The 14,002-nt window shown below is 48.7% G+C and overlaps 5 protein-coding genes across 5 annotated transcripts; 2 read left to right on the top strand and 3 right to left on the bottom strand.

Moving 5' to 3' along the window:
* Positions 1-19: 19 nt before the first annotated feature.
* On the bottom strand, positions 20-2,310 carry F5147DRAFT_131115 (aspartic peptidase domain-containing protein). Its single transcript, XM_041428188.1, has 10 exons — positions 1,775-2,310; positions 1,694-1,720; positions 1,569-1,637; positions 1,321-1,514; positions 1,105-1,267; positions 997-1,052; positions 858-944; positions 636-803; positions 416-585; positions 20-361 (listed from the first exon to the last, which is right to left on the bottom strand). Exons 1-10 carry the CDS (start codon positions 2,005-2,007, stop codon positions 116-118), a joined length of 1,413 nt encoding a protein of 470 aa, XP_041294225.1. The 5' UTR covers positions 2,008-2,310; the 3' UTR covers positions 20-115.
* Positions 2,311-2,508: 198 nt separating this feature from the next.
* F5147DRAFT_745185 (uncharacterized protein) lies at positions 2,509-3,826 on the bottom strand (the record flags this gene model as incomplete). Its single annotated transcript, XM_041439732.1, has 3 exons — positions 2,509-2,543; positions 2,647-3,576; positions 3,820-3,826. 3 exons carry the CDS (start codon positions 3,824-3,826, stop codon positions 2,509-2,511), a joined length of 972 nt encoding a protein of 323 aa, XP_041294224.1.
* F5147DRAFT_689418 (Metallo-dependent phosphatase-like protein) lies at positions 3,741-6,473 on the top strand. The gene is made up of 10 exons (XM_041436966.1): positions 3,741-4,197; positions 4,251-4,402; positions 4,460-4,808; positions 4,859-5,306; positions 5,359-5,470; positions 5,528-5,703; positions 5,757-5,959; positions 6,012-6,066; positions 6,119-6,145; positions 6,202-6,473. The coding sequence occupies exons 1-10, from the start codon at positions 3,828-3,830 to the stop codon at positions 6,341-6,343; spliced, it is 2,034 nt and encodes a 677-aa protein (XP_041294223.1). The 5' UTR covers positions 3,741-3,827; the 3' UTR covers positions 6,344-6,473.
* Positions 6,474-6,705: 232 nt separating this feature from the next.
* On the top strand, positions 6,706-10,160 carry F5147DRAFT_131065 (actin interacting protein 3-domain-containing protein). Its single transcript, XM_041428187.1, has 4 exons — positions 6,706-6,905; positions 6,954-7,132; positions 7,191-8,641; positions 8,696-10,160. The coding sequence occupies exons 1-4, from the start codon at positions 6,774-6,776 to the stop codon at positions 9,922-9,924; spliced, it is 2,991 nt and encodes a 996-aa protein (XP_041294222.1). The 5' UTR covers positions 6,706-6,773; the 3' UTR covers positions 9,925-10,160.
* Positions 10,161-12,868: 2,708 nt separating this feature from the next.
* On the bottom strand, positions 12,869-13,814 carry F5147DRAFT_689415 (uncharacterized protein). Its single transcript, XM_041436965.1, is given in 5 exon segments — positions 12,869-13,078; positions 13,094-13,096; positions 13,116-13,119; positions 13,132-13,602; positions 13,678-13,814. The coding sequence occupies 4 exon segments, from the start codon at positions 13,423-13,425 to the stop codon at positions 12,948-12,950; spliced, it is 432 nt and encodes a 143-aa protein (XP_041294221.1). The 5' UTR covers positions 13,426-13,602; positions 13,678-13,814; the 3' UTR covers positions 12,869-12,947.
* Positions 13,815-14,002: the final 188 nt, after the last annotated feature.

The following is a 14,002-nucleotide window of genomic DNA, read 5'->3' as shown; positions in this document are numbered from 1 at the left end:
CCAATTTAACAGCAATGAATGTATGACCATGTGAAATGTCCGTATTAACATAATTAGAAACCCAGTACTTTGTAATGAATGTATAATCATGTCAGAATGTCTGTATCAGCAAAAATTACCAGAACAAAAGAGCTATCGATGTAGAAGCCAGCCAGAAACAGAGCAATATACTGAAAGGACCACTTGACACGGCACCTAACGTAGCATTTGATGTAGCACCAGTGTTTGTGGCAGCCGTCACAGCGCCGATTGTCGGGGATGGTACAGCAGCTTTGACACCATTCTGAGCGATAGCAGTCTCTGATAGCGCAGCAAAACCAACAGAGGCAGGACTGTACTTGAAAACAGAGTAAACGTTTTTCTGTGCATCAATCAGACGCTGTCCAGAGAACATAGATTAGTGATGAAAACTCACAAGGAATGCGTCGCCGATAACCCAAGAAGGACCCCCTTGGCCGATCGAGGAGATGAAAAAAGCCCCAATGCACTCCGTGGTGCTGACCTGGGAGTGCGTGAAGTCCGCAGAGCTCATAGACCAAGTGTTACCACCAAAGTTGAACTGTACATTCACCGTCGTGCTGCAGGCTGGCGTTCTCCTGTCAGCCAACAAACTGAATGACAGCATTGACACTTACGATAAGTATAATATCCCGCTAATTGGCCCGTTCCTGCTTGTGATCCAGGGATCTGTGCGTAGATGCTCGCAACGGCACTGGCGGGACCTGCAATGTTTGTGGTTCCGGTGTCGATGATAGCAGTCGAGATCCCTGCGATGTCAATGGACTTTCCCTGTACAGTCAACGCTACATTATCAAACACGTCAGCTGGCTGTAATATATATATCGAATTCTATTTACTGCTCATGTTAATCTCCCAGTATTGCGGTGTTCCAATAAGATTGTGATATTCAATTGATCCCGTGTAGAGACTGCTGTTGGTGTAACCTGCCAAAGCACGTTAAACTTGAGAGCATCAACGCGGGAGAAATATACCTACCCATGTCAATAACTCCTCCTGGCTCGTTTTGAGCTGCACCAGACACATTGCCATAGCTTACCAGCCACGAGTCAGGAAAACATAGCAAAATCAGTCCGTCCCACATACCGTGTGAGCTGCACTCCGAATAATGCAGAATCCCAACTTCCATCACTAGCCAAAGTTTGCCAGAAGGGCGTCTGTTGCGTGGAAGAAAGTGAACTCCAAGCAAGACCCATTATCCCCGATACAGGGTTCGTGTTAAAGTTTGACGAAAGAGCATCGACAACACCTAACAAGTTCTGTCATGTGTATGTCAAGCATTCGGTGTACATGATAACGTACCAAAGCCTTGTTTTGCTACAGAGAAACCAGCCATCTGGACAGTCTCCTCAGCAACATAACCGGCCACTGCGCCCGAGCCATATTGAATCTCAAATGGTGTCGAAAGGTTTTGGAAAGTAGATGATTTCGTGGGATCATATGTAGGGCTGGTTCCGCAGCTTACTCCGCAAGTAGTACTAGTCAGCCAGAGATCGCTGGAGATATTTGTTCTAATCAAATTGCGCTGAGAAATTCACCATTGCACTCACGATGAACCAGTGTCAAGAATCACATCATAGGACACTGGCGGCGTCCCGATTGCTATGGTCCCGTAGTAACTATTGAGAATACCTGATTAGTAAAAGCGTCTTGGATGATGAAGCTTTCTACGTACCCTGTATCAGTTCCCTGATTGACGATGCTGTATGTGCGGCGTTGAGAATGAAACATTCGGGACATGAAAGACTTTGCATACAGGTTATACCCAGTACCCCTCTGCTGAAGCGACTGACCGCCGTACTTCACAACAAGTATATCTCTTTGGGTTTTTGCTCGCTGAGCCACCAACGTGAAATTCTGTGATAAAGGGTTGAGCCTGCGGATAGGTATGCTCCGCCCTACGACAGCTGTTGATGCTGTTGGTGCCCCTGATGCATCTTGGGACAGCAGAAGGAATAAAAGGGTCGTGAGGCCAGCTGAAGCAAACATAACACTCTAGAAAGCGAATTTACAAATCAATTAAAATGGCAGACTGCCTGCAGTCTAAGGGAGAAAAGAAGTATTAATGACCCGAGCCCGCGAGTTGATAGCGGAAGAAAAAAGGATGAGAAACGATGGACCTGCGCAGCTCCCTTTTGAGCGTTATAACAAGTTTCATCAGTTCCAATCAGTGCTTGTGACCCGCATGAGCGTTTCGAAGGACACGGGTTCGGTTGTTCAGAGAACAGCCACAAGCAGAATAGCCGTCGTGAAGAGCCCAATTGTCGTGAACGTTTAGTTGTGAATCCTGGCCATATCTACCGGTCAAATGTCTGAAATGGACTCGGATTCAGCACACAAGATCAAGGAGGCTGGCTCTGATTGAGCCCATCATCGCATCATGGTGAGTGAGGAATTTCAACATGTCCATTAATGCGATGATTGATGATAGTAAGGGTTGACATGGTGTGTATACGTAAGCACCAACGAAAATGGAATATCAATTATTAGTCATGCACGCGTTACGATTTGCTCCTTCGAAGAGGCTCACAACAAAGTAATCAGAGCCCGATGCAATCATAAAGTATCACAGTAAGTATAAGTAGAACTGTTGGATCTAGTTGGCAAGAAGCGCTTCCCTCCACTTACTCGGTTGCGAGCCCCTCTTAGTGTCAGAGAAGATGGGAATTCCCCGGGCCCGCTTGTCAGCCAGTTCCTCCTTCACGTCCTCAACTTCTCGCAGCATTCTTGACCGACTCCTGGCGACTGCCTTCAGAATCTTATCCCTCCGCAGATGACCAGTGAAGCGCCAGTTCTTGCTCCCCGACAAGGACGTCCGCACCAGTTCATGTCTCCTCCATCTCTTCAATGCATCCAATGCAAACTTCTCGTTCAACCATTCCATCCGTTTCTTTCTGTCCTCTGCAGTCATGTCTTCCATTGCTTGAGGATAGTAGAATGGGTCTACAAGACCGACGACGGCACGTTTGTATGTTCGGTATGATCGCGTTGTCTTTGCCCCATTATACCTGCGATACAATGGCGAGAAGTAGTTGGCAGTTCGGATGTAGGTAGTTTTAACGCCATACACGGCAGATAGATATGAGCGTACGTCGGTTTTCGTGACAGACATTGGAACTCGAAAAGTGGCTTCGTAGGGGTTATAGGGCTTGCCAGTAGGCGTGTGGTTGCGCACCATGCGAAACATGATGTTCGGGAGATAAATTCTCTGACCGACCACCTGCAATTCTTTCTCTCCATGATTGTCTGTGACTTTCAGACCGCGGAGACGCGTCCGCCGTTCATTGAGGGCGTCAAGCCATTCAACTTCTGTCATGTCTCTCCCCCGCTGATCCATCAGCTCGCCTTTGGCAAGGGCTCTTCTGTAGCCTGAATATTCTGACGGGGTGAGGTCGCTGTGGGTAGGAGGTTTAAGATGGGCCCGCTTGCGTTCGCGGCGTTCACGAACAGCCATTGGGGCTGAGGCATCTCTGGCAGCAGCTGCAAGCTTTGGCAATGCGCTGGCAGCCCGTTCTGGCGGTTGCGTCGAGTAGAGACGACGGGCTACGCGACACAGAGCTTGCATTTGCGAAAAAATATTGAAATGAACGAAAAAGAAAGCTTGTAAGGAAATCCAAAGTAAAGAATTTGTGACCTGACCCCCATTATTTGCTCGATTTGGATATGTGACCCCCCTAGTTGAACACGCAGCCACGGGTGACGGTACGACAGCTCCTGGTCATCACTTTCCTATAGCTATAGGTAATCTGTTCGCTAATTCTCTTAAATTGACCGTTGTCGCTCACTTATCCAGAACTCGACGGGCCATAATGGCTGCGTTTTCATTTTCTCGCATTGGTCGATCTATGAGGGGCATATTGCTCCCCACAGCAGCTGTCATCGGCTTCTCATGCCTCCTGACATATTTCTTTGTATTATACCAGCCCACCGTCGGACCCGGCATTGCTCAGCGTCTAGGCTGGCAAGCTTGGGATGCGGTCGCTACAGTTGACTACTTTGATAAGGAACCTTCTACGCCGACAGTCACTGGCGACCCAGCGGATGGCCAACCAATTCCAGTCAATGATGACGAGACAGATTGGTGGGAAACCACAAACAATCAACCCTGGGATACTACCGATGATATAGAGAGTTATCCCCTTGACGTATGGGCTCCCTTGTTACCTCACGATACCGGTCGTATGTATGCTCGCCAATTTTGTCAGGGACTTAATTCAATTTCATATTTACAGTGTCTGAAATTGCTATCACGCGTTGTATGATGTCACCGAGCCTTGTCGGGAACCTCTGTGCACCCACGACAACCGTCGAGCAGGATGCCATCAAGGGTAACTGGGTTCGAGTGGACCGGGATCTCAACAAGCAAGCTGGTCTCTGGAATTTGGTACGCACGCACCACTATTTTATGTTACGTATTTCATGACTCACCAAATTCACTTAGAACATCTACTACAGACGAACGCGCCGTCTCGACATACCTCTCATTACCGACTTGCGCCTCCTTCCTGCCAATGAAATTCCCGAGCCTCTATCAGATTCCTGGGTAAAAGTAGATCTCTCCATACGCGATGGCGTTATGCGTGCGGAACCAATGTACCTCTGGTACCTCCAGGGCAAAACGATGAATGAAATGAATGCGGACGAGAAAAGCAGTCTCATTACCGAAGTCGACATACTCTTTGGGGAGGATAGGCCTTGGTACGGATTTGAGAAAATAGAGCCTGCCGTGACTCCGGAAAAGGAAGGGCAACTAGAGAGCGTGTATGTGACATACCGCCGCGGCGTGCAGTGTGAGCACGAACAGCCTTTATGCCGATAGTGGACTGAATTTGATCTGCAGCGGTCCCTCACGCTCATCCTTTACACTTCTCGCGGGACGGAAAATTCAAGATTTTGCAAGTTGCAGACCTGCATTTTTCTGTTTCTAGGGGCATCTGTCGGGAAACCGATATTGATCCCTGCGTCAACTCTGATAATCTCACCAATACGCTCCTCGGACACGTTATGGACGAAGAAAAGCCAGATCTTGTCGTCTTCTCCGGCGACCAACTCAACGGGCAGGGCACGTCTTGGGATCCTAAATCCGTTTTAGCAAAGTTTGCAGTCGCAGCTACAGATCGAAAGATACCTTGGGCAGCTATCTTCGGCAATCACGACGAAGAGAACGGCGATGTGAAGCAGGAGCAAGTACGTATGATGAATGCCCTTCCGTATTCCTTGGTGCAGAGGGGTCCAAAAGACATTCATGGTGTTGGAAATTACGTTCTGGACGTGAAGAGTGCTGATGCGTGAGTGTTCCCGTTTGAGGGTAGCAGAGTACAAGCTGAGCTCCTTTGGTAGCTCCAAGACATCGCTGCTGACGCTGTACTTCCTGGACTCTGGATCCTATTCGAGCGGTTACTTGGACTGGCTTGGGTACTTCTTCCCAACGGAGTACGACTGGATACATGAGGTCAGTGTCCCTTGATATAATTATGATCGTTATTTCAATTGCGCTCATATTTCCAAGGACCAAATCAACTGGTTTTTGCAAGAATCTTCCAAGATCCAGGCTATACAGCGTCCGTTCACACCAGACACTGGCAAGGACTTTGGTTCCATATGGAACAGACAGGCCGATCAGATCACGCCCACGACGCACAAATTAGCCAAGCCCAATGCTATGATGTTCTTCCATATTCCTCTGTTGGTTCATTCTCACGCCGTTTCTGTCACATTCAAGTTTATTTTTTTTCCAGGCAAGAGTCGTACGGTACAGCGGACAGGGACCCACGTACTGGCCAACTGTTAGACATCGGTCTGCACGATCTGGAAGGATCCGGTGCTGCGAAGAAGAGTGATGGGATGTTTGACAAGGGTTTGAAGAAAGCACTGGAGAGTGGCCACGTTGCAAGTGGAGGCATACCCGAAGTGAAGGTGGTCGCAAATGGACACTGCCACAGTAAGTTCCAGCATGGAACCACCGGAGTCCCGAATCTGATGTAGTGATACAGTCACGGAGGATTGCAAACGTGTCAACGATATATGGCTATGTTTTGGAGGTGGAGGGTAAGTGGTACAACGTGTCCTTATCTGTCGTTGTATTCATTCTATGACGCAGGTCGTACTCTGGGTATGGACAAATTGGGTGGGTTGAATCATAATTTATATGTCGCGTCTTCATTCAGCTTACTCTGCCCTCAGGTTTGACCGCCGTTTCCGGATATACGAAATCTCAGATTATGGAGAAACCATCCGAACATACAAGCGCACAGAGAAAGACGAGATCCTCAACAGTTACACCTTAGCTGGACCAGGGGCACCATTATTCAACCCACGATCGTAGAATTGTAGGGCAAGGGGTATGTACGATGTAAACTATAATTAGTGGCCTGACCATGTTCTCGTGTTCGCCACGGGTCTGTACATCATTTAGTATGATCTTCTTCACATTTATGACGCTTTGATCCCCAAAACTTGCACAATGACCAGGCGTAAGAATCGGCGACTTTTGAGATAGTTCGTCTGTTCTATGTAACACCGCGCTACGCAACAAAATTTCTTGTATCCGTTCTAAGGGTCGGGGCATGTTCCAGCCGTGCCATTTGATCAATTATTGATGTGACTGAGAGGCTTAATTTGGAAATATGTTCTCATGGCAGAAAAGGGAAGCGAAAGACCGCCGATCTGGATACTCCTGGCCTTCAGGCTGCAGTTACTTGACATAAAGCGCCAGTACTCCTCTACTTGCGCACTGACCTCCTTTGTGTTCCTAAATGTCCTCAACGAGGTCAACGCCGCCATCGCAACCCTACACGGGGCATACATCACGGCGTGACCACCAGTCAATAGCCTCTAATCATTCCTCAAGTTCATCCTCTTCACGTAGCAGTCGTTCGCACGCACATGTGAGTACACTTATCTACAATGTAATAACTGTCTTATCCAGGTCGTAGCCCGCAGTCGAATCTGCCGTCACACGTCTTCTCGTGGCCATCAAACAACTTCTGGAGTCCCTCACCCAATGGAGCACCGGCAAAATGGACGAGATCCAGGTGAGCGACGTCTACGTCCGCCTCGGGAATGACTTCAACGCGGCTGTGGCTGCGTTTGCCGCATTTAATATCGATATGTCGTGCGTGCCTTTGCCTGCAGGTATACATGAGCCTCAACTGCTAAGTAAAACCCAACAGAGACCTAATGTCCGTGCCCGAAGACCTACGAGAGGTCCTCGAAACCTGCCTAGCAGAGGAGGCCACGCAAGACAACCTCAACGTGTATCTACCCACCGTGCGCAAGATTATCACCAACCTCCTTCAGGGTCTCCGCGGCAAGCAGTCTATGTACCGTCGGATCGTGTCAGAGCACCAGAGCCGACATCGCTCGTCCCACTCGCGGACGGACAGTCGCTCGTCAAAGTCTGACAAGACCTCGCGGCGTGATGACGATTCGAGACATCGGTCACAGCTTTCACGTAGCGTTATGGAAGAAGAAGGAGATCAGGACAGGGATAGGGACAGCACGTCAAGACAATCAGCAAGATCGTCAGCAAGACGACAAGACCCGAGGACGCAGACACCTCCGCCAGCATCTCCGCCACCCATCTTCCGTGAACCTGACGATGAAACGCCCCCTAATGAAAGAACGATCACGAACATTGTCAATGGGCATACCAATCGAAGCTCAGCGCAACCTCACGCACGACAATCGCAGAACACATACAGGCCCGATAGTGATGCGCTTTCGCGCGACTCATCAGAAAGCTTGGTCTCACCTTCCGTAGCAGCAAATCCACATCATGCCTCGTCCAGCGAGTCAGACAAGCATTTGCCTCAAACACCTCCTCAGAGTGTCCCCGTGCCTGCCTCCGTCAAGCGCTATTCGCTCGTCGATAGACCAGTTTCCTTGTCACCTCCACCACTTCCTGCAGTGCTGGTAGATGAAGCTCCTTCCACTCCTATCGAGACCTCCTCACCACAAACTCATCCTATCGATACTCTGCAAGCACCTGCAGTTGCCAGCTCCCTGGCCGCATTGAAGAAGAGCGACGTACTCGAGCGGCGTGCGTCGAAGCGCTTTTCGACGTACAATATCACGAAAATGACAGGCTCGCGGGAGCGGTCAGGTAACCGGCGGTCGATGGCAGCAGGGCCATTGCTGACACCAGGGGACTTGGCAGTTCTGACAGAAGTGGATGAACCGGACATCCAGCGTAATGGCAGCGCGCGGTCTAGCCGAACAATTGCGCGAACACCCTCGCCCATGGCTGAGGTAGAGGCAGCCCCTCCCGTTCCTCCACTGCCTCCACTAACAGAACCCGCACGCTCCCAACAAGCTCATACGTTGTCTAAAGCGGACAACGTGACAGACGAGCCTACGATCTTTGAAGAAACACCTGAACGTACTTTGTCGATCACGTTCTCGGTTTTCTTACAAGTTGGGCGAGAAGTCAAGAAGGTTACCCTCGAACCTGGTTTGTCCTTTTCGTCGTTGCGGATGTTATTCGTGGACAAGTTCTCGTATAATCCGGGTCTGGAGAATTTCCCTGCGATATACATACGCGACCCCTCTAGCGGTGTACAGTATGAGCTGGAAGACATCGAAGAGGTGAAGGAGAAATGTCTACTATCTCTCAACATCGAACGTCAGTGAGGTCCCACTCCCTATTTTCTCATCCTGACCTATTGTATTTTTCCAGCACTCGATCAAATCAAGCAACACATCGACACTCAGATATCGGTGCTGTCTAATGATCTCAAAGAACTTCGCACCACGATTTCAAATGAACGTCGGTCGTCGCACATCAATCCTATTATCGCCCATGACTTTGTCGAAAGCACACCAAGGGTAGATCGACCGTCCGAAAAGCAACTGCATAATGTCGCACGTAGGCTATCACGCATCGTGGGTGATGTGAGCTCGAGCAGTCCATTCATGCTACCTCAGATGACTGGACAGTCTCTTCAACTACAGCCCCAAATGACAGGGGCTTCGGTGATGTCCGAGTACTCAAACCGAGTGGTGGATGATTTGAAGACGCAGTTTGACGAGGTACAGAACTTGCGACGTGATCTAGGAATCATGAGGCAGCTGTACACGGAGTTCATGAAGTCGACGAAGGATTCGTTAGGCGCTTTGCGGACGCAAACGCAGTCCGTGAAGCAGTTAGCTTCTGTCAAAGTTGGCGGCGCACGTGGCTTCATAGACCAGGGGAAGACGAAGTTGGACTCACGGAGTCAGAACGTGCTGACGAAAGTAGAGGAGTTGCAAGACACGGTGGAAGCACTCCGAGATGACGTCCTCAAGCGCCACATGACACCTAAGCCTCAACTAGTGAAGCAGATTCAAGAGGACATCGCTTCCACTGCCACGGAGCTGGCGAGTCTCAAAGAGCACATCGACACTGTCAGGCCTATGTGGAAGAAGACATGGGAAGAGGAGCTGCAGAACATTGTAGAAGAACAGGGCTTCCTCGGTCATCAAGAAGAATTCTTGACCGATCTGCTCGAAGACCACAAAGCTTTGGTGGACGTCTTTGGGCATGTTGAGAAGGTCATTTCTATCCGCGGCGCCACCCCTGGACGTAACAATAGAAGCCGCGGATTCAAGCCTCCTCCAGCAGATGAGGGGCATACTGGCCTGAGTACTGTCATGATGGAGATCCGGGGTGCCGCGGTGGACCCGGACCGACGGATGAAAGCAATTGAGGCTAACCAGAAAAACCGGGAACGAGAACTCGCGAGCCGGTCTGACGAATTTCAGGAGGAGTTGACAGGATTTGTGGGTGGCAAGAAACTGCGAATGACAGGTGGAGCAGAAGAGGTGGATAGAGTGCGGCAGAGAAGGAACGAACTAGCGCTGAAAGCGATGTTCAACAGCGCATCCGCATCCGTCGACAGCTTATCGGGTTCCCCAAGTGCTAGTTGAAACTGCTAGATGAGAACTTGGACGCGGACATTTGGTAGTTACGGTCCTTATGGGACCTGTATTCTATGCTTACTGGGACTTGGTTTTCCGTGTTGCACTTTTGATTACATTAATCATTTAGAGAAGTCACTAACATTGCATTTCGTTCTTGCCATAATACTTATGTTAATTGGTACTACATACTATCTCTTCCGCTATTGACACAACGCATAACGATGACTGCTGTTATACACATAAATCACATCCAAGGCAGGCTATCTCTCCTCCGCAAAATCTAACGATACACAGCACTCCAGATTTATCCAGAGCCCATCCAAGTCAGGGCGCCCAGGTTGGGTGACCTCATTCATTACTCTCCAATGACCTTCTTATTGCTGAGAGATGATTATTCCAAGGAGAAGGAATATCAGCACTATATGTAGATGAAGCTATTAGCTATTCAAATTCTATGACGAGCCAATAATACTCACAAATGTACCGACTTCTGGCGCCTCCGAGTCGCCGGCTTGATCTCCCCTGGTATCTTAATGTGCCGGGGAGTCCAAAAGAAATACGACAGTTTAAATGCCATGATGGTGGCTCTACCAGGAGCGTTGTTGTCACAGTCGTAGAATGGAATGGGCCTCGAGGACAGCCTGGCAGGCCTGAGCCACGGTTGTGAAGGAAAGAGGGAGATTACTGTGGTGCGTAAAGAAGTTGAACTTGACCGTTCGTTACCTTGTTTATACTATCCGGCTATTGGAGGTATGCCCGAGAGGGGCTATGCGACGTTTAATCATTGCTCCAAAGAACTCTCCAGGCATAGCCCACGGCACGGAGCGAGATACACAAAAGGGGATAAACCATAAATGGAAAGTGCAAAATGACCCGTTGCACAAGTCTACCATTCCTTGATTACTTGGCGACGGAAACAGAGCTTTGAGAAAACGATACCCCGAGTACTGCGATGCGGGTGAGACAGCATCGACCACTGTTGGAGGGAAACACTCACTGCTACTGTAAACCAGCTGAAACTTTGAAGCAGCTTGTCAAACTTTTGATCGGCTATTTTCATTACATAACTCAGTCCACAAGAACTCACAATTAACTGCAATTAACTGTCCACACCTACTTTGAAGGCGGAGGGTAATGGTCATACGAAACAATTAATGATTTGCAGCCAGACGAAAGTACTTTATATCTAGGTACCTATTGCAACAGTTACGTGCCAGCCTTAGCTTAGAAATGAATATTGTCGAAGCTGATTCGAATTGGAAATTGTGTTATCAAATCAGATTTGCCCAACTATCGACCCATGTCGATGCCAGCATTGACCAGTATCGTCCCTTTCTTTTTTATTGTCATGATCAACGATGTCTGCGCAACATTATCCAGGCGAGTCTCTTTCCAATATGTATACACAGACCAAGCATATGCTCGCTCGTTGTGTACATATTCGCCTCGACGTATTCATGTCCACTGCTAGTATCTTGTGCAATCATAAGGGCAAATCTTTTTAGTGATCGATCCCGCGGTAGTATGGATGTCCGATATTGTGAGCAAGACCCATTTTGCAAATGGTTGCAGTTATAATTTACAATCTACAGTCATATCTCGCTAGTTGTGGCTCCCACTGGTTGATCACTCGAGTTTTTAACACCTCCCACCCTCTCCTCACGATTGCTTGCTTCCTCCCGCCACTATTCTTTCTGGTTTGGGCAACACCACAGCTCAATCGTTCTTAATTTTTGGTTCGATTCTCGGTTCTTGTCCAACTCGTCTGAACTAGACTAAACCTACGGTTCCGACGGCGGCGGAACAGGCCAAGCTCGACCCATGACTGTGTGGGAACTACTTAGGCAGCGGGGCAGTTCATAGGAGCCTGCGGAACGAGGAACCTCACGTACTTAGCTGCGGCCAAGTTTACAGCTACAGTCTCCTTCGTCCACATACCAACACGTATGTATCGTGTAATACGTTGCGATGACCGTTGCATTCTTCAAGTTCATCACCGTCACGCAATCACTTATAATAAAAACGACGTGGCTGAATTAAGTATGTCACTGCAAAGTAGAACTGAGTACTGAGCGCTAGGAGCATTCGAGCCTCGAGGCAATTCGCCAATCAGATGCTTCAGTCATTCCGTTGGTCAGCTAATTGAATCAAAATCGTAGGATCGGATGTACCAAATTGATTGTTGCCGTTGCGTTGTCATTGCCACTGGTCAGCGAATTGGACTTCGAGACTTTATACCTCCACGATATGTACACCCAATTTTGACTTAATCTTGTATTTCTCCAATTCATTGCCTCGTGACTCGGAGGTGCACTGATGGCTTATGGGTAAGAATGAAGTTGCACGAAACTGATCTGGCATAACACCTCATGTAGTAAGACACGATTTACGATGGAGGTGATAGTCGGGTGTCTGAATTGCGTGAGTGCGTTCAATGCACTTCCACAGTTCCACTTAGCATGCAAATGCCAAAATCCAATGACTGTGAGGAGCTTGACCTTGGCTGGGTAGTCGACATTTTCGTTCATTGCTTGGCTTTAAAGACATCCATTGATTTCTGACGCAGATTACTGAACTGCCATTCACTGGCAGTACAAGTAAAGAGAGCTATGCGACGTTTAATCATTTCTCCAAAGAACTCTACGAGCACAGCCCACGAAGCGAGATGATAAACCACAAATGGCAGTCGCAAATGGCCTGTTGTAGTATGTGAAGTGTTCGCCATTTTGTACTTGGTGACAGAAAGAGAGCTTCAAGAAAATGCTACAGAGTATTACGATTATGAAAAATCCAGGTGAGGGTGCCTCGAAGGAAATATCGTGACTCGAATTGGAAATTGTGTTGTCGGATCAGATTCAGTGTGACATTTCCATACAAGTCTGAGACTCCCCATGGATGCATCCGTGATCCGTTTCCCGGCTAATGACAAGAATTTAGCAATTGTGACCGACGTATGTCTTGGTGTTCATTCGCAGACAGGCAAGTTTACACATTTGATTGGTAGTAGCGAGGTACCAAGCAACCGACTCCTAAAATTTTCCGGCTCTAGTGAGGCGTTCCAGCGGCAGACTGCGTTTCCAGACGTCCATGGTCTCCCCAGCGATCTTTTCGGCCAACCGAAGGTATTGAGTGTGGACGGCTTGGATGGACCAGTCGTATGTACGACACCTTGTTGAATTCAGCTTGGGCCATGCATTGTGTCTGGAAATACATACATTTGAAGATATCGGGGGTCTTGTGCAATTCTTCTGTCACCACGACCAGACTACCCAACAGTGCGACGACACGATCGGCTTCGGATCTTCTAAGGTTGGTGCACGACATTAGGTGAAGATGTGGAGGACCTCTCCTCTGTATGACAGATATACCTCGCATAATTCCTTCGCGTTTGAATCTCGCAGGTAGATTGTATGCAGATATAGGGAGTTGGCGAGTGCCTTGCAGGACTGACAATGGCTTCGCAAGCCAGCAAGTGATTGATGCGAGGACGAAAAAGAACGAATACATGATCGAACATCATCCCGTGGAAGCCACTCCAGACGACGAGAGAGTTGGTCTAGTGAGAGGCGAAGCCAAGACGCGTGATGGCCGAGTGTTCTCGAGGATGCAGATTTCGAAGCGATGCAACGGGAAGGTGCATTGAGAAACGCTGTGTGAGCTCCTTGGGTGACGAACTCGCAAGCTCTGTCCGCAGGATCTCAAAATGTCGCAAAATGGCATTAACACTTTTGGCCTTCAGTCGTGCCTGTGACCGCTTACATCCAATGCACTGGGCGGCATCACGCAGGCCAGAAACAGTCAAACAATTCAGATTGGTTTCGTAGGACACAGGCTACGCAGTAAACCACGTGCGGCGACGGAGAGAACGGAAACCTCCAAGAGACCTCTGTAGAAGACTGAAGGTCCTGTGAGCGTAACGTAAAACGTTGAATAACAAAATAATGCGTGTAAGACGGCGACTCAAACTGAGAACAAGAAAACCTTACCACTCGTACCACAACACGAATGGGCGTTAATAAAAAAATACATGCACGACAGAAGTCACAGAACACGTACTTGAAGCGGGACTGAAACGGGCACGAAT

The sequence above is a fragment of the Suillus discolor genome (assembly GCF_016758755.1).
Source record: "Suillus discolor strain FC423 chromosome Unknown F5147scaffold_20, whole genome shotgun sequence".
NCBI lineage: Eukaryota > Fungi > Basidiomycota > Agaricomycetes > Boletales > Suillaceae > Suillus > Suillus discolor.
Note: the sequence above shows the minus strand (reverse complement) of the source record. Positions and strands in the feature narration are given on the sequence as shown.